At 44.7% G+C, this 21713-nt stretch overlaps 1 protein-coding gene across 2 annotated transcripts in view; it reads left to right on the top strand.

Annotated features, from left to right (window-relative positions):
- Positions 1-326: 326 nt before the first annotated feature.
- TRIM67 (tripartite motif containing 67) overlaps positions 327-21713 on the top strand; it is a 47982-nt gene continuing 26595 nt past the window's right edge. For both annotated transcript variants that reach the window (XM_014865677.3, XM_070492876.1), the window contains exon 1: positions 327-1372. In XM_014865677.3, the coding sequence (XP_014721163.1) occupies positions 329-1372 (1044 nt within the window). In that variant the 5' untranslated portion in view covers positions 327-328. The remainder of the gene's footprint in view (positions 1373-21713) is intronic.

Here is a 21713-nt window from a genome sequence, read left to right as displayed (position 1 = left end):
TAGTGCTGATTCATCACCTAGAGCGCCTCGCAGGCCACCGCCAGGGCAGCCGACCGGCTCCGGACTCTGGCCGCAAGTTGAAGCCGCTAGTGCAGGAGCCTCGCAGGCAGGAGGTGAGGACCCCCTCCCTTCTCTTGCCCCCAATCGTCTTAGGGCGGGTGGCCCCAGGACAGAGAGAGGGGCGTGCCCCCGGGCTGTGAAGTAGTCATGCTTGTGTGATGCCCCCGCCTCCAGTCTCACTGGTGCTAACCAAGCTTGTTCTCCGCCGGTCTCCGGAACTTGGGCCTTCCATCCCTCGCCCTGAGCATCTCGACCTGCCGGCGCCGCGATGGAGGAGGAGCTGAAGTGCCCCGTGTGCGGCTCCCTCTTTCGGGAGCCGATCATCTTGCCCTGTTCCCACAATGTCTGCCTGCCTTGCGCTCGTACCATCGCGGTGCAGACCCCGGACGGTGAGCAGCACCTGCCCCAGCCGCTCCTGCACTCTCGGGGCTCGGGTCTGCCCACGGGTGCCGCCCCCGCGCCCCCTCTGGACCATGATCCGGCGCCTGGCCAGGCCTGCAGCGGCGGGGGCGCGAGCGCAGCTGGCGGCCTGGGCGGCGGTGCGGGAGGTGGCGGGGACCACGCGGACAAGCTGAGCTTGTACAGTGAGACAGACAGCGGTTATGGCTCCTACACCCCGAGCCTCAAGTCCCCCAACGGGGTTCGCGTGCTACCCATGGTGCCCGCGCCTCCCGGCTCCTCGGCCGCCGCGGCCCGAGGTGCCGCCTGCTCCTCGTTGTCTTCGTCCTCCTCAAGCTCCATCACGTGCCCGCAGTGCCACCGCAGCGCCTCCTTGGACCACCGCGGGCTGCGCGGCTTCCAGCGCAACCGGCTGCTCGAGGCCATCGTGCAGCGGTACCAGCAGGGCCGCGGGGCGGTGCAGGGGGCGTCCGCAGCCGCGGCGGTGGCCATCTGCCAATTATGTGACCGCACTCCGCCCGAGCCGGCTGCCACGCTCTGCGAGCAGTGCGACGTGCTCTACTGCACTGCCTGCCAGCTCAAGTGCCATCCATCCCGAGGACCCTTCGCTAAGCATCGCTTGGTGCAGCCACCACCGCCGCCGGCGCCCACCGAGGCCGCCTCCGCGTCCCCAGGCGCAGCCCAGGGCGGCCCCAGCGGAGGCGGCAGCTGCAAGAGCCCCGGGGGCACCGGGGCCGGAGCTGCTGGGGGTAGCGCGGGCCGCAAGTTCCCTACGTGCCCTGAACACGAAATGGAGAACTACAGCATGTACTGCGTGAGTTGCCGAACCCCGGTGTGCTATCTGTGCCTGGAGGAGGGCCGACACGGCAAGCACGAGGTGAAGCCGCTGGGGGCCATGTGGAAACAGCACAAGGTAAGCGCCCGCTGGGCAGGGCGCGGGGGGCACGGGTGCAAAGAAGGTGCGAGGAGAAGGGTTCTGACCTCTTCCCTGGGGAGCTGGCAGAGAGCTGGCTAGAGTATCAAGCAGGAATTACCTCATTCATTCTTTCATTCATTCATTCCCTCATCAGTCACTTGACAAACACTTAGATGAACTCAGGTCCTCTGAGCTGGGTATTGGGGATGGAAGGGCATGGGAAGATGACATGCTAGTTCCCCTCCCCCCTGAGATTTTATGATTCCACACAAGGGGCAGAAGCAGGGCTCTTTCACTCCCAAAGTTAACTGACACATTACCTTGATGGCTCCTCCAGATTTAAGGCATCCAGGGTCCTCTGCCTCCCTCTAAAAAGAGGGGTTTTTTTTGTTTTTAAGTGCAAGTGTTATAACTGCCTGCAGGCAAATGTCTGATGGCTTCCCATGTTTGGTCAGTCTTCTCTGAAGGCAGAAGGATTCTATCCCAGCCCTCAGTGAAAGATTACACTATTTCTTCCAGAGCAGAACTTCCATCAGCTTCCAGAGAAAAAATTCTCCTACTCTCTCAACCAGTCTCCCTCACTTTCTACCCCTAGAATGCCTCTCAGCCTAGAAAGAAGATATAATTCCTCATGGACCTTATTTGAGAATTTGGGCATGTGCCCTTTTGAGAAGGGAGCATGATTTCCCCCCAGAGACCTTCTCTTGCTGGGACTCTGCCACTCTGGCAGTGGAAGTGTGGTGGGGTGGCAGAGTAAGCTCTTAGTGAGACCACCAGGCACAATTTCATCTGCAGACAGTCACAAGCCTTCTTCCTCAGGTACTTGCCTGAGGGTGCCACTCCCAAGTGAGGGTGGAACAGCCTCTAGAGGCAACTCGCATGAACTCTCGGCTGCCCATGTGTCCTCTGTCTGACAGTGGGAGAAAAAGAGGAGTCTTCAAAATTGGGTCAGGTTCTCGATCAGGCCCCAAGGCAAGAGTGGGGTCAGTTCTTCTCATGAACATTCACCTTAACTTTCTGTCCAAAGCTGAGCAACTGGACTCACTGGCACTCAAGGTCAATCAGTCAGGCCTGACAGAGTTAGAGTCCCTGGTTCGAGGACCCGACTGCATCTGCAAATTTGCACACCTGTCATTCAGTGTCCTCTTTCCAGTAAACTCACCCTGCAAAGAGGCAGGAGGTCTCCATATCACCCAACAGGAAATCTGTATTCTGATTGAGGAGGAAAGATACAGGAAAAGAAAGCAATTTGCCGTGCTTGTCTTGTATCATCCAGCTGGAAATGGACAAAAAGGGGAGCACAGATGAGAGGAGAAGAGACTAAGCATTCCATTATAGATTTATTACATATAGTTACTATATAATTTCATCTGCTACAATGTGCACGTTATTATTTTAATTTAGCATTTGCGAATAAAGAATTAGAAAAGAAAACAAATGGGGATCACTTTAGAAATTCACTTTGGCGAGGGAAATCTGCATAATATGTCAGAAGAAGTGTGAAGTGGGACCTGGAGTCAAATCCCTAATTCTAGAGCAGTGGTTCTCATTTGGGGACAATTTCGCTCCAATGTCTGGGGACATTTTTGGTTGTCATGCCTAGGGAGTACTACTGGCATCTAGTGAATAGAGGCCAAGGAGGCTGCAGTGCATGAGACAACCCCCCCAAACAATTATCCACTCCCAAATATCAACAGTGCCTCTGCGGATAAACCCTGCTGTACTGTTACACAGACACGGCTCCAAATCTGAGGGCTTGTAATTCACTCGCTGTAAGCATTCAGGTATAATTTTGAACCCACTGAATAGTAATATCTAACTCAGATAATTGTTGTTAGGAGTGAGTATAATACTGTATTTTTAGCCTCTAGCACAGTACTGGACTCACAGTAACCAATATATGTTCCTTATTATTTTTATAGTCCTAATACTTAAGACCACTAGACTGGCAGAAAACTGCAGAGCAGCGGCAAATAGGGCTTATTTGTCCTCAATGACTTGGTTATCCGGAGGAAACATGAGCTGGTAACTTTTGGTGTTATTTATGTTGAGTCCTAAAATAACTTTGAGCTAAATGAGAATGTTTGTCTTGAGTTAGTGATCAGTCATACGATGTTTTGTTGCATATTGCGCGCAGTAATTGTAGCTGCCTTGCTTATTTCATCTTTCCACTGAAGAGATAGCATTTTACACATAATCTTTTGCAAAGAGGCTGTGATCAGTTACGAAGACAAGAGGTACAGATTCACATTCAGAGTTCACGAGCTGCTAAATTTCACAGCCTAGAAGGCTGGATCTAATTCTGGGTGTTGCCACCTAAATCTTTAGACGATGAAAAGTGGAAACCAAAATGAGTAGGGATAAGAGTTTGCAATCTTAAAAGAGATTAAGTGTCTTAGCAGGAAAAGTGAGTTGGATAATGAGCTATGGTTTCAAGAACCCAGATCATGCTGGGAAAATCATCCTTGACCTGGTGTCAACAGCAGTTTGATAACACATCTATCCTCAACCAAAAATGCAAGGTTATGAGGAAATACGGAAAGCACATGTGATATTTGCTCAATAGAGTGAGACAGTTGTCTGTGGGAAACACAACTATGCAGAATCGAGTGTCTCAATTTTATATTTAGTGCCACTGCTTCAGGGAACTAAGATGTCTTCCTAAATTCAGAAGGAATGCTCTGACATACTTTTGCGAAAACCTGTTTTCAAGAGTGAACAGAAGTTCTGCTGTTCTCTTTCAGCAGCTGCTATTTTTCTACAGAAAGGGAAATTATTGACTGCTTCTTATGAGCATCTCAACTAGGGGCTGAAGATCAAAAGAAAAGTTAGGCAAGGGAGCCCTGGTCTAGTGTTGGTCTTTCTTTGTGGGCAGGCATCTAGACCATCACTCTGAGCTGTGAGGGTGGCTACTTTTGCAAGATAAACTAGAACACTCAACTTCGCACTCCCATCATGGCAGTTAAGTGCTTTAGTAAAACTTAAAAGTCTCTGGCTTTTGTTGTTGTTGTTGTTGTCTAAGAATCTTAGAAGCCGAGACAAAGCCTTGTTGCACTATGAGAACCAGCCCAGGGACGGGAGCGATTCCCTCACATTCCTTTGACTGGAGACGCCTTCATCAAAGCACGGCTTTCAGTCCTCTCTCTTGTGGCTGGAATTTGCCATCTGATGAGTGGTTCTTAGGTAAAGGGACATATAAGTGACGCTGAACTCTATTTTAAAACAAGATTGATTATCACCTCTTAAAAACAGTGTAAAAACTTTAGATCTTGGCTAAACAGGTCTCTAGATGATTCTCCCGGCAGAGGATTAATTATTTCAAAGAACTTCTGATGTGAAGAAACTATACGCTGTATAAGATAGGACAGGGAAGCGAAGCTTTCCACAAAAGCTTTTGTCTTTTTGCCTTTGATTATGGAATTCTGATTTCCCTGAAGCCAGGGAAAAGGGTCACTGTGGGCCATTTCTCTTCCCTGGTGTGACATGTCACAGAATGTCGACAACGTCTATAACTCCTGTTGGATGCAGATAGTTGACCCTGAATTAAAATGGGTAGAAGTTGATTCCTGAACTGAGGTATGGGATGCTGGATAAGCCTTTCTTTAGAAGTCTTTTGAGAACCCTGCAAAACAGAGTATTAAAACAAAATCTCCTTGATAGCCCAGGATTACTGTCTCCAGTGAGTCAGCACTTTGGCAGAGCAAAGGAGACAGTGAGGCTTGGAAATCTCAGGAAAAACGAGACTTCGGGTTACTCCCCTGTCTTGAGGCTCTGCTGGTTCCACCTTATTTTGTAACAAAGATAAGGATTTTTAGCCTATAAACCCTCAGAAGAAAGACTTCCTTTATCCATTCGTCCCTTGATGGGCACCTAAGTTGCTTCCAAGTCTTGGCTATTGTGTATAACGCTGCTGTAAACATAGGGGTGCAAGTATCTTTATGCCTTTGTGTTTTCAAGTTCTTTGGATAAATACCATACACGATGGACTACTACTCAGCCACAAGAAATGATGAAATCCGGCCATTTGTGACAACATGGATGGACTGTGAGGGTATTCTCCTGAGTGAAATAAGTCAGAGGAAGAAAGTCAAATACCATATGATCTCACTCATAAGTAGAAGATAAAAACAACAACAAACCAACACATGGCATTGGAGATTGGATTGGTGGTTACCATAGGGGAAGGAGGTAGCGGGGAGGGCAAAAGGGGTGATTAGGCTCACATGTGAGGGGATGGACTATAATTAGTTTTTGGGTGGTGAACATGATGTAATCTACACAGAATTCGAAATATATTATGACGTACATCCAAAAATAAATTAATTAAAAAAAAAAAACAGATCCTGAAATGAGGGGAAAAAAAAAAAAAGACTTCCTCCATTCAAAGAGATATCACATAAATGACAAAGGCAGAATGTGTAATCATAGCTGTACTGTGGTATACCTATTTGAAAATTTGCAGTACTTTATAACACAAGTGATAAATGCTCATTGTTAGGAATTAAAATTAAAGATGTAGAAATTAAATATCATCCCCAAATTCGAATTTGCAGAGACAAATATTTCTAACACTTTAGAGTTTTTTCTTCTAGATTTCTATTGTACATTTATTTTGTAACGGTCTTTTTTCTTTAATAATACAATATAAATATCTTTCCTGCCAGTTGATGTACATAATTTTTGATGGCTGCATGCCGTTCCATCATAAGGATTTATTATTTTGTTTGCTCAACACCTAATGCTGCGCTGTAGGTCGTTTTCAGTCTTTTGCTGTTGTAAACATTTTTCTAGTTAGATCTATGCTTATACTCTTAGTTGTTGCCTTAGGTTAAATTTCTAAACATAGAGTTGCTATATCAGGAGACATCTGGCTTTAAGACATCTGATTAATTTCCATAAAGTTTATACTTATTTTTTCTCCCAACAGCAAAATTATGTAAATAATAAAAAAATTCATGTAGACAGGGTCCATGGGAGGAAACAATAAGGCGGATTGTCTTGTTTCTGCTAATTATTGTTTGTTGTGTTCATTACATTGCTGTTAGAACTATTTTTAAAAAGAGGATCACAAGTATCTAGATTTTTATATTTTTAGCTACTAGTTAGTTAGGGACTTGCCTTCCATCGATGATTAGTTTGATCTGCACAGCTATTGCCCAAGTATCCCCTCTTGATTTTAAGGTCCTTGAAAAGACCAAGCCGTCAGGGCCCACCTAAGGCACTTTTGGGTGGGTTTGGGTGGGGAAAAAGAGAGTTAGGCAAAGAGACGTGCTAGGCAGAAACTTTCTGAGAGGCCTGAAGTCTACAACCGTGTGCCTGATTGCCACACACTGGCTGCTGATTCTAAGCCGAGTTTACTGAACTGCAATCTGCCAGGGCCCTCAGAGCATGTGGCACAGAAATATGCACAATCTGAGTGAAAGCCTGGATTTAAGAGAAGTTGAATCTTTCACCAACTCTGAAGTTCTGGAAAGTGAGGTGCATAGGCTGGCTAAGAACCAAGAGCTAATCTGCTTAGACCCCTGGGGACATGAGCTGACTCACATCGCTAGAGGCTGCACATCTTTTCTAACCATCCTCCACGTTAACATTGCCACTATCTCCAAAGCCACCTGGGCTATAGCCCTGCCTCAAGCTTGGATTTAGTTCCAAGCAGGTCAGTAGTTCCGGAACAATCTTTGGAGAGAATCCCTGAGTTACAACCTTGGAAATACCTGCTTCCCTTGTCATTCGACACATCTGGAAAACAAAGAGTGGGTTTGACAGAAGGTAAGAATCCACAGACTTGAATTGCTTTTATCTTCTCTTTGAAGACTATTTATAGAGATATAAATTTTGAATTGAGGAAGACCTTAAAGATTGTGAAAAGACAACCTCCCATTACTACTGATGAATATATTTCAAACTGTATGCTGTGGTGGTCTCTCTATGGCTGAGGTATTATATTTCCAGCCTGCAGTGGGAGGTCCTTTATGTGGGTAGACATTCATGGTGATGAGACCCTCCCTGTGGATGTTAACAACATAGTGTGTTCAAGAGGGGAGGACTCTCTTAGTGTCTGAGATAGACTAGGTAAAGGGTGTACAAACTGTGGCCCACCATCTGTTTTTGTAAATAAAGTTTTATTGAAACACAGCCATGCTCATTGTTTACGTATGGACCTATGGCTGATTTGGGGTACAGTTGCTTTTGGAAGAGTTGAGTAGTTGCAACAGAGATCTGTGGCCTGCAAAGCCAAAAATATTTACCATCTGGTCCTGCATGGGAAAAAATGTGCTGACCTCTAGACTAGGACATTGTGACTCAAAGTGTGGTCTGCTGACCAGAAGCAGCAGCTCCCAGGAGCTTTTTGGAAATGCACAATCTTGAGATCCTCCACAGTCTTACAGTCTCAGGATTTGAATTGTAGCAAGACCCCTCGTTGATTTGTGTGTACAATAAAGTTTGAGAAACCGTGACGGGAATGCTTTTTGGGCCCCAGGGCACTGGGCCCTTCATTCTGACTGTCCAAGTCATCTGAGAAGTAGTGCCCCCACGGGCCCGAAGCTGATACTCAGTAAGTGGACTCTAGGGGGCCTGGGGAGAGGTTTGAACCAGAGAGTCTTACTTAATTGCTCTGGGCACCAAACAGAATCTGTAGATTCAGCAAATCCTGGGTGCTGGGAGACAATATGGTGCTCAAAGATTCCCCTGGGCCGGAGACAGGCAGGCATCTCTGAGGGCGGAGGTACGTGCAAAGCTGTATGACTCCTCCTGGGCAGAGGGAGCATCTTAGGAGTGTCCTGGGCTAGCAAGTGTCTCGGGAGAAGGGAATTCCAGACAAACGCTCTTGGCTGCTTTCCTGGGATTGAGCAGCAAAGTATTTACTGTTTGTATCAGTGGATTTCCTTTTGGTTTGTGTCTTAGTTGTTCAATAAAGAAGCAAAGAGAATGCTTTGCTCACTCTTCAGCCGGTTTTGAAGGACCTGCCCAGGGAGGGGTGCAGGTTGTAACTATCAAAACTGTGGAACCTAAAGGAGCAGGAGAGAATCCAGGCAGACCTTGGGAGGGGCTCTTGCGAATTCACTCCTCCCGGCTTGGAATTTCCTCTTGCAAAGCAAAAACTCTGTGGGATTTTTTGTTTTTCCTTCCTAGGACAGGCTGTTTCCTAACAGAGATCATAAATTGCAGCTTCCTCATTTTGCATGTGAGGAACCAGAGGTGAAGGGACTTGCTGCAGTTGCACGGCATGTTATGAATGATTTTGTAAAGAGATGAGCCTTTAAATATCCTCCTTGTACATTTTGATTAACTATAAAAATGTAACAGAATGCTATGTCTGTATCTGAACAAAAACAAATATGTGTAGCATCACCTGAAGAGTAATTATGAATGGAAGAAATAAAGGGTTAGCTGACAGCTACTCTAAAAAGTGGGGATAGAGTGGGGGCACCATGCCTCTCTCATTCAACTGTAATAGGGCAGCAGAAAATAGAAATAAAAGGGCAAGGGGGAGATAAAGCATCCTGTGGAGAACAAATAGGATAAAAGAGTTTGAAGGCTGAAGGAAATCTAAGAGATCAAATAGCACTGCCTCTTCATTTTCCAAGTGGCCACAGAGGGGAGAAGTGGTTTGGTGGGAAGAGAGAGTAAGGAAAGATCCACAAGGAACAGAGACAGGTGAGGTGGGGCTGGTGAGCTCAAGTGTGGAGGGGTCTAAATGACAGATATATCAGTCAGGAATATCTATACATGCCAGCAGGGGCTGGGCCTTGGTCACATGTCATTTGAAAAATCTATCCAGACAGTACATCATTTACAAAAATTAGATCAAGTTTGGGTTAGGAAATTTAGGCGAATATTTGTACTTATCCAATCTCCCAATCCTTGTTTATAGTTTGATTCTGGGTAATATCTACAAAACCAGGAAACTAATAAAATGTGAATAATCAGAAATGACAGGCCTCTTCAAATGGAGAACTGTGGCTTAGCATCACTCCATAAAGTATGTGTTGCCACATGGTTGGTTTACCTAGCACCTGAGCCACGTACCCAAACAACTAGAAGTAATATCTAGTACTTACCTTAGATAACTTAAAAGCTGATGATGCCTCTTGACCATTAAGTCCTTTTTCTGAGCTGATGCCTCTAATGAGTATTTACTTTTCCATTCACTCAATTACTTATTTAATCAACAAGTAAATCTTGAATGTCTATATCATACAGCCGCCATTCTAAGCACTGAGGCCACAGAAGGATGTGTTCTCTTCCCTCAACGAGCATAAATCTACTCATAAGAGAAAGAAAATCAACAAGCGCACAAACAAATAAATTGGATAATTTCTGAGAGTGATAAGTACTAAGATGGAAGTAAAACAATATGATAAAAAGCACTTGGGCAGACTTCTTTGGGGAGAGGATTGAAAAGCAAGACTTGAAGACTGGATGAGAAATAATCAGCTCTGCACTGTTCTGAAGACAACTCGTTTCATAAGGAAAGCAAGAACCAAGAACCAGAGACGGAAGACACCCAACGTGTGTGAAGGACAGAAGTGGGCCAATGTGTTTGGAGTGTAATGAAAAAGATGAATAAATGGCAGGGGCAGAGAGATGGGCAGGTTCTGGAGGACACGGGCCTTAGAAGGCAGGGAATATGTTGGATTTTACTGTAAATGCAATGGAGATGGCTAGAGGGCTTTACACTGGGGAGTAACATTTTTTAAAAGATCATTCTGACTGCTGTTTGGAAAATGTGTGGTAACGGGTCAAAAGTGAGGCAAGTGGGGCTGGCTTCGTGGCTGAGTGGTTAAGTTCGTGCGCTCCGCTGCGGCAGCCCAGGGTTCGGATCCTGGGAGCGGACATGGCACCACTTGTCAGGCCACGTTGAGGTGGCGTCCCACATCCCACAACTAGAAGCACCTGCAACTAAGATATACAACTGTGTACAGGGGGGGTTTGGGGAGATAAAGCAGAAAAAAAAAAAAGATTGGCAACAGTTGTTAGCTCAGGTGCCAATCCTTAAAAAAAAAAGAAGAAGAAGAAGATTGGCAACAGTTGTTAGCACAGATGCCAATCTTAAAGAAAAAAAAAAGTGAGTCAAGAAAACCAATTAGAAGGTACTAGAGTCATTTAGGTTATAAATATGGGGAATTGAATTAGGAGCAAGGCAGCAGAGATGGAAAGAAGTTTATGCGGTCATACCCTGCTTGGGGTTCTCCGAGCATCTTGGACTTGTAGTTTGATGTCTTTTATTATTTTTGGAGAAGTCTCATCTATTATTGCTCCAGATAATACCTTTGCTCTTTTCTCTCTCTCTGTCTCTCACCCTTCTGGAATTCCAATTACACGTATGTTAGATTGTTTGATATTGTCCCACAGTTCTTGAGTGTTCTGTTCTTTTTTCTTTAATCATTCTTCTTGTCTCTTTGTGTTATAATTTCTGTAATTTCTATTGACCTCTCTTCAAGTTCACTGATTCTTTCCTAGGTTATGTCAGGTCAACTGACTGCTCCCTTTCCAGCTTTCCTCTGCATCTTCTCAGTTGTCCTGCTCCCTCCTCAGCAGTAGGAACCCTTGAATGGTCTGGACCTGTGATTGTTTTCTGCATCTCCCCCAGTAACATAGGGTTTTTTCCTTTCCCCTTCTTTCAGCCACATGGGGTTGCTTGGGGTGGTCGGGGAGCGTGACAGGACTTATTGCTTGTCTCCAGTGGCTTAAGGTTTTTGTTCTGGAGAGGACAAGGGTCTCAGTGGGCCTTGTGCTTTCCTGCAGTGGATGTCATGTCCCTTCTTCAAGCCAATTTCTGGGGTACAAATGTTTCCCTTTGTTAATTTAATAAACACTTTAGATTGTGTAACTAGTCAGGTTTTACTTTTCTCTCTGGTTGCTAAAATGCTTAAAGCCAAACATGTGGTGCATGCATAATAGATGTAATTGTTATAAATTTTGAGCCTTATTTCTGGCTCCAGTTTATGTCCCTATCCTTGTTTTTCTTTCTTTTAAGTTATTCATTCTTGAATTCTGTAGACCCTGGCAACCCTTTTAAATAAAGAGATTAGTAAACAAGCAAGCAAGTCACCTGCTTGAATAAAACCAAAGAGAACAAGAAACATCTGGAAAATCACATTAAGATAGTCCCCTACTTCTGAGCAGTGCTCAGTCACTATCACCAAAACTGAATGCTGCTTGAAAATGTTCAGCTCAAGGAACAGGGACCTTCCTGGTCACTGGGACATGGGACTGCTCCCTTTCAGTCCCATACAATAAAGAGACTCCAAAGTGATTGTGCCTGCTCTAGACAGCAGGATCAGTTATCCTATTGCACACCTTTCATGGGAACATCACCACATGCCATCAACTTGTTTGGAGAGTGTGATTATTCCTTCTCAAATTGGTTTCCTTGACAAGTAATGGCAGCTTATCACTGATGAACGTTTGTCCTCTACACAGTCCTGCCTGTCTAGCAAGGTTCCACACCTATAGCTTATTGGGAATATGAAGATGCACAGAGGGGAAAGTCAGGGCACAGTAAAGGCCAGAAGACTCTGCTGGGAGTGTCAGGAGCCATGAGAGGTTTGAGACTTTAGCATATATTCAAGCTAGAAAATTCTCCTGCCACAGTTTCATGAATGTGGGCAGAAGATGTGAGACACGTGGGTCAGAGATGAAGAACAGTGTATTACTCACAGCAATCACAGTAGTCAGAGTATCAGCATGTTCATGCCAGCTCCCTGAGCTCCAATTCCCATAGGGTGACACAAAGAAGGCTAGGTGACACCTGCATACACTGTAGTTTGCATTACAGAAAAGGAATGTTGAGCTTAGGGAACCCAAATCTTTCATAAAGGGTTAGCTTGGGGCACTTTGCTGCAGAGGGAGACGGCATCTCTAGCTTCCAAGGTTGCTGTCTATACAAACATCCTTGGAAAGATAGCACAGAACCAAGAGCAATCAGTGCCTCACTAGCAAGACTGACAGAAACATGAGAGACCCATGGAAAATTATCTTCCAACAGGAAGATTAAATCAAAATTCAAATAGTTCCTCAAGTGGTTTCTGTCTCATGTACATCATGGGAACTTCCCCTGGCTCCTCTGGTTCTTAAAACTTCTTATTTCACTTGGGGTACACAGGCCTCAGGGCCTTCTGGGTAAAGCGAGCAGGGTCGGTGCTGTTTCTTGCTCTTTTGGGATTTGCTGGGTGTCATGATGATGATGATGAGATGTCTATGGTGGGACCAAAGTAAAGTATGAGTTAAATCTGTACAGTTAAGGTGGTTTTCATTCCCGAGTCCATTTGTGTCCACTGTAGCACATGAAGGGTGACCATCGTCTCATGGATTCTTTGTATTATTCAACCAAAATATTCCATTGGATACACATTCATTGGGCACTTACTGAAATCCACAGGCTGTGCTAGGGGCTGTGGATACTTATAAAACAGGCCCCAAGAGAGCTCATAGCCAACTGGAGGAGAAGGATAATCTTACAACCAACCTAACTGTCTGTACAATTAATATAAAAAAGTGGAATAAGTTCCATATGTGTAATGTGAATAAACTGCTGAAGGAAGAGAGAGGGGAAGGCAGTTAATTCTGCCTGGAGATTCGGAAGGGGAAGAGAGGAAAGAGTAGCGAGGAGGAGTTGAAGAGAAGATGATGTTTGAGCTGGGGTGTGAATGATGAGGCTGAGTGTTATTAGTCAGGAAAGGAAGAAGAAACTTAAATGTACAGCATGGGGTAAGGTGTTAAGAAAGATGTTTGAAACCTAGTTCCTACTTTCAAACAGCTTATTATCTGCCAGTAGAGTGCCAGGGATTAACATATATTCACATGAAGTAGAGGGACATTGAGAAATAAGACGCCATTTCTGATAAAAATGAGGAAACTTGAGTGACCCATCCTTTAGCATCTGAGATTTACAGAAAACATACTGGATCTGGAAAGAGTCATAAAAGAATGATGGGATAAATGGATTCCAGAAGCCACATTTAAGGGGACATCTAGCTTGAGAGGCTCAGAAAGATTAAACATTAGCTTCATTTAAATTTTAAGGAAGAACAGAAATAACCTGGCTATAATCCTTTTGAAGATTCTTGTAATTTTCATCATTTTCCCAGGTCGTTATATTTGCCATGTTTACCTGTAAAACCTGGCAGCAAAAATCTTTTGAGCTTCACAATTTGCTTTGCTCAGTTAAGGAGAGAGAGGTGGGGAGAGGTGGGCAAAAAAAAGAAGTGAGGAAGCTGGATGAGAAGAGACTCACAGGAGGAAGTTGGCAGTATAAGAGACTTGGAAAAGGGTTGAGAAGTAGATTTTAGATTGGTCATTAGCTCTAGTCATTAGACAGACAGGAGGGCTTGTCTTTCCACTTATGCACAAGAAATACAGAACAATACAGAGCACAGATAACTGGTGCTAAAAGTGTATGGAACAATCCCTAAGTGTAAATGAGCACAGAGTGCAGCAAACATTAGGGAAGACTGCATAGAAGAGAGGAGAGTTGAGTTGGGTTTCAAAGGATTGGAAGGATTTGGAGAGTTTGAAAGGAAGGAGGTGTCCGAAAAAGAGGACCAATGTTCTTTTTTGTAATTTGACCATGGAAAGAAAGCCCTAAGACCCATTCTCATCAGACATGATGAGATTGTCACAACTATTCTATTATGGTTACCAGTGACTGGAGCTGGCCTGATCCCGAATGAAGAAGCAGTTTTGGTTACTGGGTGATAAAGAGCTTCACCTGGCTTTGCTCAGTGACTGGTCTTTATACATTGACAAAGTCAGGCTTCTGATTCAGGGGCCTCATGCACCTGACATCTTCTCCCAGGCTCGTTTCCTACCATCGGAGCATGACCTGACTTACACTCTGGTCTCTGGCCTTTCTTTATGTAAATATGATCCAGCTGTGCCCAATTTTACTTTTCTGCCAACTAGGTCTTCTCAGAGTCTCCATGGGCACTGATTCTAATACTCCAGACAGCTTTAAAAATAAAATCCCACTTGATTAGACTTTTCTTATTTATACTTATTGATAGTGTCTTGTTGCTAACACAGACTTACAAGGTCTCTTTCTTCCTTTAACCAACTTCATACATCACCTGCATAAATAACTTTGAACGTCTTGGCAGCAAGGACTGTGTCTTATTTATCTTTGTGGTCCTGGTAGCCAGCAGAGCCGCTGGCACCCAATAGGCCACGAGAAACATTTATTTCATAAATGAGTGGTGACTTAACACCAAAATGTATTCTAAAATCAATGCCATAAATGACTATTCCAGTGTTGTAGCTATTAACTTCTAGGTGAATCATGGAACAGAGTGACTCATGAATGAAGGGGGCATTCTAGGGAACAGTATGGAAAATGAGAGGAGGAGGAATCATGCGTTTTTCTAGGCCCCTTATTGAAAAGAGCCATCCACACTCATTAGCATGGCACTCCCGTCCCTCATTATATGTGGTAGTGATATCAGAAACAATTAGCTGATCTCTTGGGATGACAGATGCTAGCTGGAAACATTGGTGTGACTTTTCCCGGATATTAGCACTGCTTCATCTCCTCCAGAGAATAGATTGAGTATAAATTCACTAGACTGACATTACTGAAATCTTTGGTGCTAACGGAGGCAGTAGCATGCAAGGAATAAGAAAATTTGTCTTAGAGATAACAATCCTAAGACTACTACTTGCAATGGAGTGACCTTGTATTAAAGGAGATAATGCATTGTAACAACTTCAAGCAGTGTGCACCACATAGCAAGGGCTCAATAAAAGACAGCTACTATTATCATCATCGTGATTATCATTGTGAACATCAAGGCCGAGCATGGCGTGAAAGAAGAGGGAACTGTTTCAGGGTCGGAGGTTGTGCACAAGAGCCCTCTTGTGGGAGGGCTGAGAGTCAGCGTTCGCCCTAATTGACGTAACTGGCCCTTTGGCAAGGCCATTTCATCACGTATGTCATGTTGAATGGGTGCTAGGGTGATCTAGCCCAGGACCGCCTGGACCAACCTTCTGGTCTATCACAGGCTGATATAATGGGAAGGATTTGAATTGACATTAAAAGATCCCGGTTCAGTTTGGAGCTGTGTCTTTGGATAAGCTTCTTAACGTCTCTCAGCCTCAGTTTCCTCACACTTGAAAGGCTGGTGTGAGGATGAAGTGAGATAAAGTAAGTAAAGGTACCTATCACACCTGTGAGGCACTCAGTTCGTTGTAGCCCCCGACTTCTTTCCTGAAGGTACGAGGAACTTGGCCTGCTTCCCCTCTTCTCTACAGAACCCAATCCCCATAGTTATGATTTAGGGGAAAAGTATGTGTAATATGACTCCATTGAGTGACTATATATAAAAGAATATGTACTAGAATAGGAAAAAAGGCTATAGATGATGTATTAGTTTGCTAGGGCTGCTGTAACAAATTATCACAAACTGGGTGACTTAAAACAACCAAAATTTATTCCCTCACAGTTCTAGAGGCCAGAGGTCTGAGATAGGTGTCAGCAGGGCCACACTCCCTCTGAAGGCTCTGGAGAAGGATCTGTTCCAGGCCTCTCTCCTAGCTTCGGGTGGTTCCTTGGCTTGTGGCTGGATAACTCTGGTTTTCACATGGCCTTCTCCCTGGGTGTGTGTCTGTGTCCAAACTTCCCCTTTTTATAAGGACGTCAGTTATATTGGATAAGAGGCCGCCCTGCTCCTCTATGACCTCATCCTAACAAATGACGTCTGCAATGACCCTATCTCCAAATAAGTCACATTCTGAGGCATTTAGGATTAGGACCTTAACATGAATTTTCATGGGACGTAGTTGAACTCGTAGCACACAGTAACATTTATTGTTAACCTGAGTGGGGAAATGAAACGAGAAAGAGCTGACAATTGAAAGACAATTAAAAGTTACTAACCCAGGCAGGTTAAGCCAACTGTTTCCTCATACCCTATGAAAATACTCAGCCAGATTGAGTTACTTTCTTCCCGACACTCGCAGACACTTGGGTCACTAAGGGGTGTGGAGTTTCGATTCCAGTTGTGGGTCGGGGAGAATGAAGTCTTTGAGGTGGGGGACGGGCTGTGGGGTGTTACATGGGCAGCGCTGGACGACTACAGGGCCCTGAAGACTCTGGGCAAAGAGTAGAGAAGAGACGGAGGAGAGATGGGGATTTCAAAGGGAGTCTATCATCCTTGCGACTTTCCCCGGAGCCCTCGTGATAATCACCAAAAGTAATTATACTGAAAATATTAACCATGTAGGGTTACAACAGGAAACATTATTGTTGCATCAGGACGTGGTTGTGGTGTTTAAATGTCCTGAATCAGAGAACATTTGGGGAAAGAGCAGTGTGGCTGTTAGTTTTCAGTTGTAAAATTGCTTAACTTCTCAAGGACGGAGATTTCAAATGAGGTCTTAGTAAATTATAAGTTTTTTTAGTGAAAATAGCTTTATTGTTTCTTTGACTGTAAAGGAATAATGCTCATTGTTAAAAAAAAAAAAGTCTCAGACAATACAAAGAAGATGCAAATAAAAATATGAAAAATCTGGGGCAGACCCATGGCTGAGTGGTTAAGTCGTGCGCTCCGCTTCGGCAGGCCCAGGGTTTTGCTGGTTTGGATCCTGGGCGCAGACCTAGCGCCGCTCATCATCAAGCCATGCTGAGGTGGTGCCCCACACATCACAACTAGGATATACAACTGTGTACTGTGGTGCTTTGGGGAGAAGAAGGAAAGAAAAAAAAAAGATTGGCAATGGATGTTAGCTCAGATGCCAATCTGAAAAAAAAAGAAAAGAAAAATCACCAGATCACACACATAATAAGAGTTGTAAGAGTAGTTATATGTGTATATTTACCTTAATAGTGGTTTTATATATATATATATGTATACATCTTATTAGTGGTTATTTATATATAATGACCTCAATAGAGGTTATATAACTACCTTAATAGTGCTTATATACATATATAAGCCACTGATATACATATAATTTTTTAATAAAATTTTTAATGAACTCTTCTTATATGTGCTTTTTGGTATAATGGTCTTCTTTCCACTGAATAATCTATCATGGAGATTGTTCTGTGTCAATAAATACAGAAATACATCGTCGTTTTAATGGATGCTGAGTATTCAGTTATGTGGATAAAGTATCCTCCATTTAATCCCTATTCCTGAACATTTAGATTGTGCACAAATTTTTACTGTTTTTAAAAAATGCAGCGACCCCTCTTGTATATATACATCTTTACGTGCTTATCCTATTATTCCCTTTAGGGTAAAGTCCTATCCAAACATTAAAACACTTTGGGGACTTATTTCTTTCCTCTCGCTGAATGTATCAAGCCAGGATCTTGTCTTAGAGAAGCAGTGTGCCTGTCTTCCTTTCCTGCTCCTTCTCTCAAATACCCTCCTGCCTTAAGTTGTTCTGGGGGCTCCTGTCAAGTCTGTCGCATTGATGTCGGCAGCATGGAGGGGGAGGAAGAAGTCAATGGTAGAAGGAGGGTTGGATGACCCAGGAGAAGGAAGAAAAGAAGGCATCTGTTGTAATATGTTATTTGATTTTAATTGTCACAGCTAAGAAGTAGGTACTATAGGGGCCAGCCCCGTGGCCAAGTGATTAAGTTCATGCGCTCCGCTCCAGCGGCCCAGGGTTCGCAGGTTTAGATCCTGGGCATGGACATACGCTCATCAAGCCATGCTGTGGCAGCATCCCACATAGAAGAACTAGAATGACCCACAACTAGGATATACAGCTATATACTGGAGCTTTGGGGAGGAAAAAAAAAAGAGGATGATTGATAGCAGATGTTAGCTCAGGAGCAATCCTCCTCACCAAAAAGCATTAAAAAAGGAAATTAAAAAAAGAAGTAGGTACTAGAATCTCCAATATATAGATTCCATGGGAGGGTCAAGACTTGCCCAAGAGCACATGACTAGTAAAGAAAAGCTAAAGTCGACCTGACTCCGGACCATGTTGTTAGATTTTATTATTTGTTAAATATTTTCTGCTCTCCTAGGAGAGTTATTCCTCTTACCCCATCGATATAAGGCTGCGCTGTGTAACTTGCTTGGGCCGGTGAAATGAGAGTGGAAGTGATGTGTGCCACCTCCCAGAAGAAGCTTTAAGAGCCATGGGTGTTTGGGCTGGAGCTCCTTTTCCTCTGCGATGAGGCTAGGATGTCCCAAATGTGGGATGCTCCTTCAGCCTGGATCCTGAAATGAAGAGGACAAGAAATAGAGCTACCGGTGACCTGCAATGGGCATTCAATGTGAGCAGGAAGTAAATCTTGATTGTTGGAAGTTTCTGAGTTGTGGGGGAGTGTTTGTTCCTGCAGCATAACTGGCTTAAGCTGTCTGATACAACCACACTCTTTTCCTATTTCACTATTTTGCCTCTCTCTTCTGAGCTTTGCCCTGGTTATCGGTCAAAATATTTCTATCTTTTCCTCTGGTTGCAGAAGAATGAAGAAACGCTTTTTAATTCTAGCAGTGTCCTCTACTAGACCCGTATTTACATTTCTTTTTAGACTTGCTTTAAAAAATGTTCTTGACTTTTTTCCATGATCCCCTGAACTCTAGAGAGATAGGCGTTCCCTGTCACACATACAACTCCTGGAATAGGGCATGCATCCAGAGGTGACTGAAGACTATCTTTTTGATTACTTGAATTTCCTTTGAACTTATTTTCTCTATCCTGAGCCTTTTTCTGGATAGTTGCATTTTGCTTAAAATCTATTTATTCTGCCATGGTAGAAACATAAATCTAGCAGTTTCTGAGCAAGCTTAAAAGTGATAGTTTGAGATATTCAATGTACCTCACAAGCATGTGTTGCTTATAATATCTCTACACGGTGAGTGACAAATGAGGGCCATATAATGCTTTTTTAGAGTAAGTTCTCCCAAAGTGTAAGAAGTGAAATTGCATGACCATTCCAATATCATATTGCATGTCAGATGCAAAAATAAAATAAAGCTCTCGTCCTTGCTTCTGATCCTTGGTTCATTTTATAAGCTTCCCTGTCATGTTGTCCAACAAAAAATAACTAATTCACTTACTCAACAAATACTTGCTGACTATGCACTAGCAGCTCATACAAAGGTAAAACAAATAGGGTCTCCATCCTCTAAGACCAAGCAACTTAGCAGAAGAAAAAGTGAATGTGTGATGAGAGTATAATATAACGAGGTGTGGGATGGCACAGGGCCCAGAAAAGGAGCACGTCACAGACGGGAGGGGAGTGGAGAGGGAGGGACACTTGAGCTTGGTTTTGAATGATGACTGTGGGTGCTGGCCAAGCAAGGGGAAGGTCACATCAGGCAGATGAACAACAAATGCAAAGGCATCGAGGCGTGGAGCAGCTAAGGCGGTTTGGGTCTTGAAGGTGGTACCAGCTGCTATCCTTGCCTGTCAACCTCAACAGGAACTGACAAACCCAAGTCTCAGGGGGGCGTGAATTTTCCAATTATTCTGGGTCTGCTTCCTGCACATGTTGAGCTCTTGAGGGTCATTTGGCACTAACTGACCCCCTTATCAAAATGAGAAGCAACCGTGTGCCCATGGGTATATCCAATGATCGGAAGCCAGTTCCTGGTGAGATCGCCCATCGGGCCTGCCTCTTCCTATTTTTGATCTCAGCATTAAGTCCTGACCAAGGAATTTGGGTTGGTGGCTCTGACATATCAATATTGCTAGCTTGGAGATCCCTGTTGACAAGCCGGACTACTCCCTCTGTGTGCCTCAGGGCAGGAGCTCACGGAGAACTCCTAAGCTGTCAGCATTTGGGGAGTCAGAGTCTAAAGCTGAGTCGTGATTGGGAAGGAGAAGAGCCCGCTTGCCATCACCATCACAGAGAGGCTGAATTTACTGAGGTGAGGCATGAATCACTAATGATGGCATAGCTATCTTCGTGTTTGTTTAACCTCCAAACCACTAAAGCAGTTAGAGTTCTTCGTCCCAAGCGAAAGGATTCTAGTGAACTTGAATCAAAGAGAATTTATTGGAAGAATGATACTTTTTTCTAAGCACTAAGAGAATCAGTGGACGATCTGAGAGCCAGCTTTGAAATTATAACAACAGCAGCACATACACCGCACTGAGCGTGTGCCAGGTTCCGTCCTCAGCACTTTGCATGTGCAAACTCACTTCATCCCACAATAACGCCATTAGAGCCCTGATGCCAATATCCCCCTTTTCCTGGTTGAGGAAAACAGGGCCTGGGAGAGATTAAATGATGCGCCCGGGCTCACAGAGCGTGTGAACCTGAATTTGAACCATGTTCCAGTTCCAAAGGCTCTCGCCAGTGCTAAGAAGCAGGATCTACAGGAATGATCTTATAGCAGGAGTCTGGCCAGGGAACTATGAAACAGATGCCCATCTTTCTAGGTCTCTTTGTCCCTTTGCTCAGTTTTGAATTCCGAGGAGCTGCCCTCCTGCTGGCCTAGATCAGGGCCTGTATCTGCCCCTGGCTGGGGTGAAAGCAGTGGTATTGGGGCTGATTTCAGGCCCACCAGACTATATCCAGTGGGGAAAGGGAAATTTCTCAAGGCAAAATTGGGATACCGTTATGAAGGATGACTGGAAGGTCAGCAGCAGGCAAACAGCAGCCCCTGCGGGTCTCGTTACACCCGGGTCTCATTACACGCAGAACCCCCATCAGGAGAGTGCCAGCCCCCGAACCCAGGGCTTTCCACGCACACTCTCATTTAAACCTTGAGACAACCCTTTGGGGTATGTATCATTACCCCCATTTCACACGTGAGGACACAAAGTCTCAGAGAGGGTAAGAAACTTGGTCACATCAAACTAGGGTTTCAGTTCAGGCGCTGACTCAGAGTCCAGCTCTAGGGTCACTGTGGGGACACTTGCCAGGGCTTCAGAGAACGTGGCCAGCAGGTCGGGGAGGGTCAGTTATTCTGCTCTCAGAGCCTGTGTTAGTGTGGTGCTGAACTGTGACCTGGGCTCCTGGGGAGCGGAGCACCTCAGTCACCACCTCCTGTCTACCACTAGAGTGACTGGCTCAGTGGAAAATGTCTGTCGGTGGGAAATTCAGAGTCAAGCCCACCAACACATAGTTATACTGCATCCATTCCTGGCCGCTAGCCACTGTTGTCAGGATTCGCATGGCCTTTATCTGAAACCTCTCTGTAAGAAGAGCTTTCCCATCCCCGGGACCACCTTCCGTTCTACTACCTGCTTCGGAGGGGTCTGAGGAAAGAAAAGGAAGGAAAGTCAGGAGAGTGTCTGGCTCTATTTTTTCTCATCCGAAGTGGGGGAGAATCTAAAATCGCCCAAAGGAGTGAGCTCAGGAGCTCCCACCAGGGCAGGCCCCTCTGGGATGAGCGACAGGGCAGGCTGGGGAGGTGGGGCCGCAACA

This window comes from Equus asinus, chromosome 2, assembly GCF_041296235.1.
Source record: "Equus asinus isolate D_3611 breed Donkey chromosome 2, EquAss-T2T_v2, whole genome shotgun sequence".
NCBI classification, from domain to species: Eukaryota; Metazoa; Chordata; class Mammalia; order Perissodactyla; family Equidae; genus Equus; species Equus asinus.
Note: the sequence above shows the minus strand (reverse complement) of the source record. Positions and strands in the feature narration are given on the sequence as shown.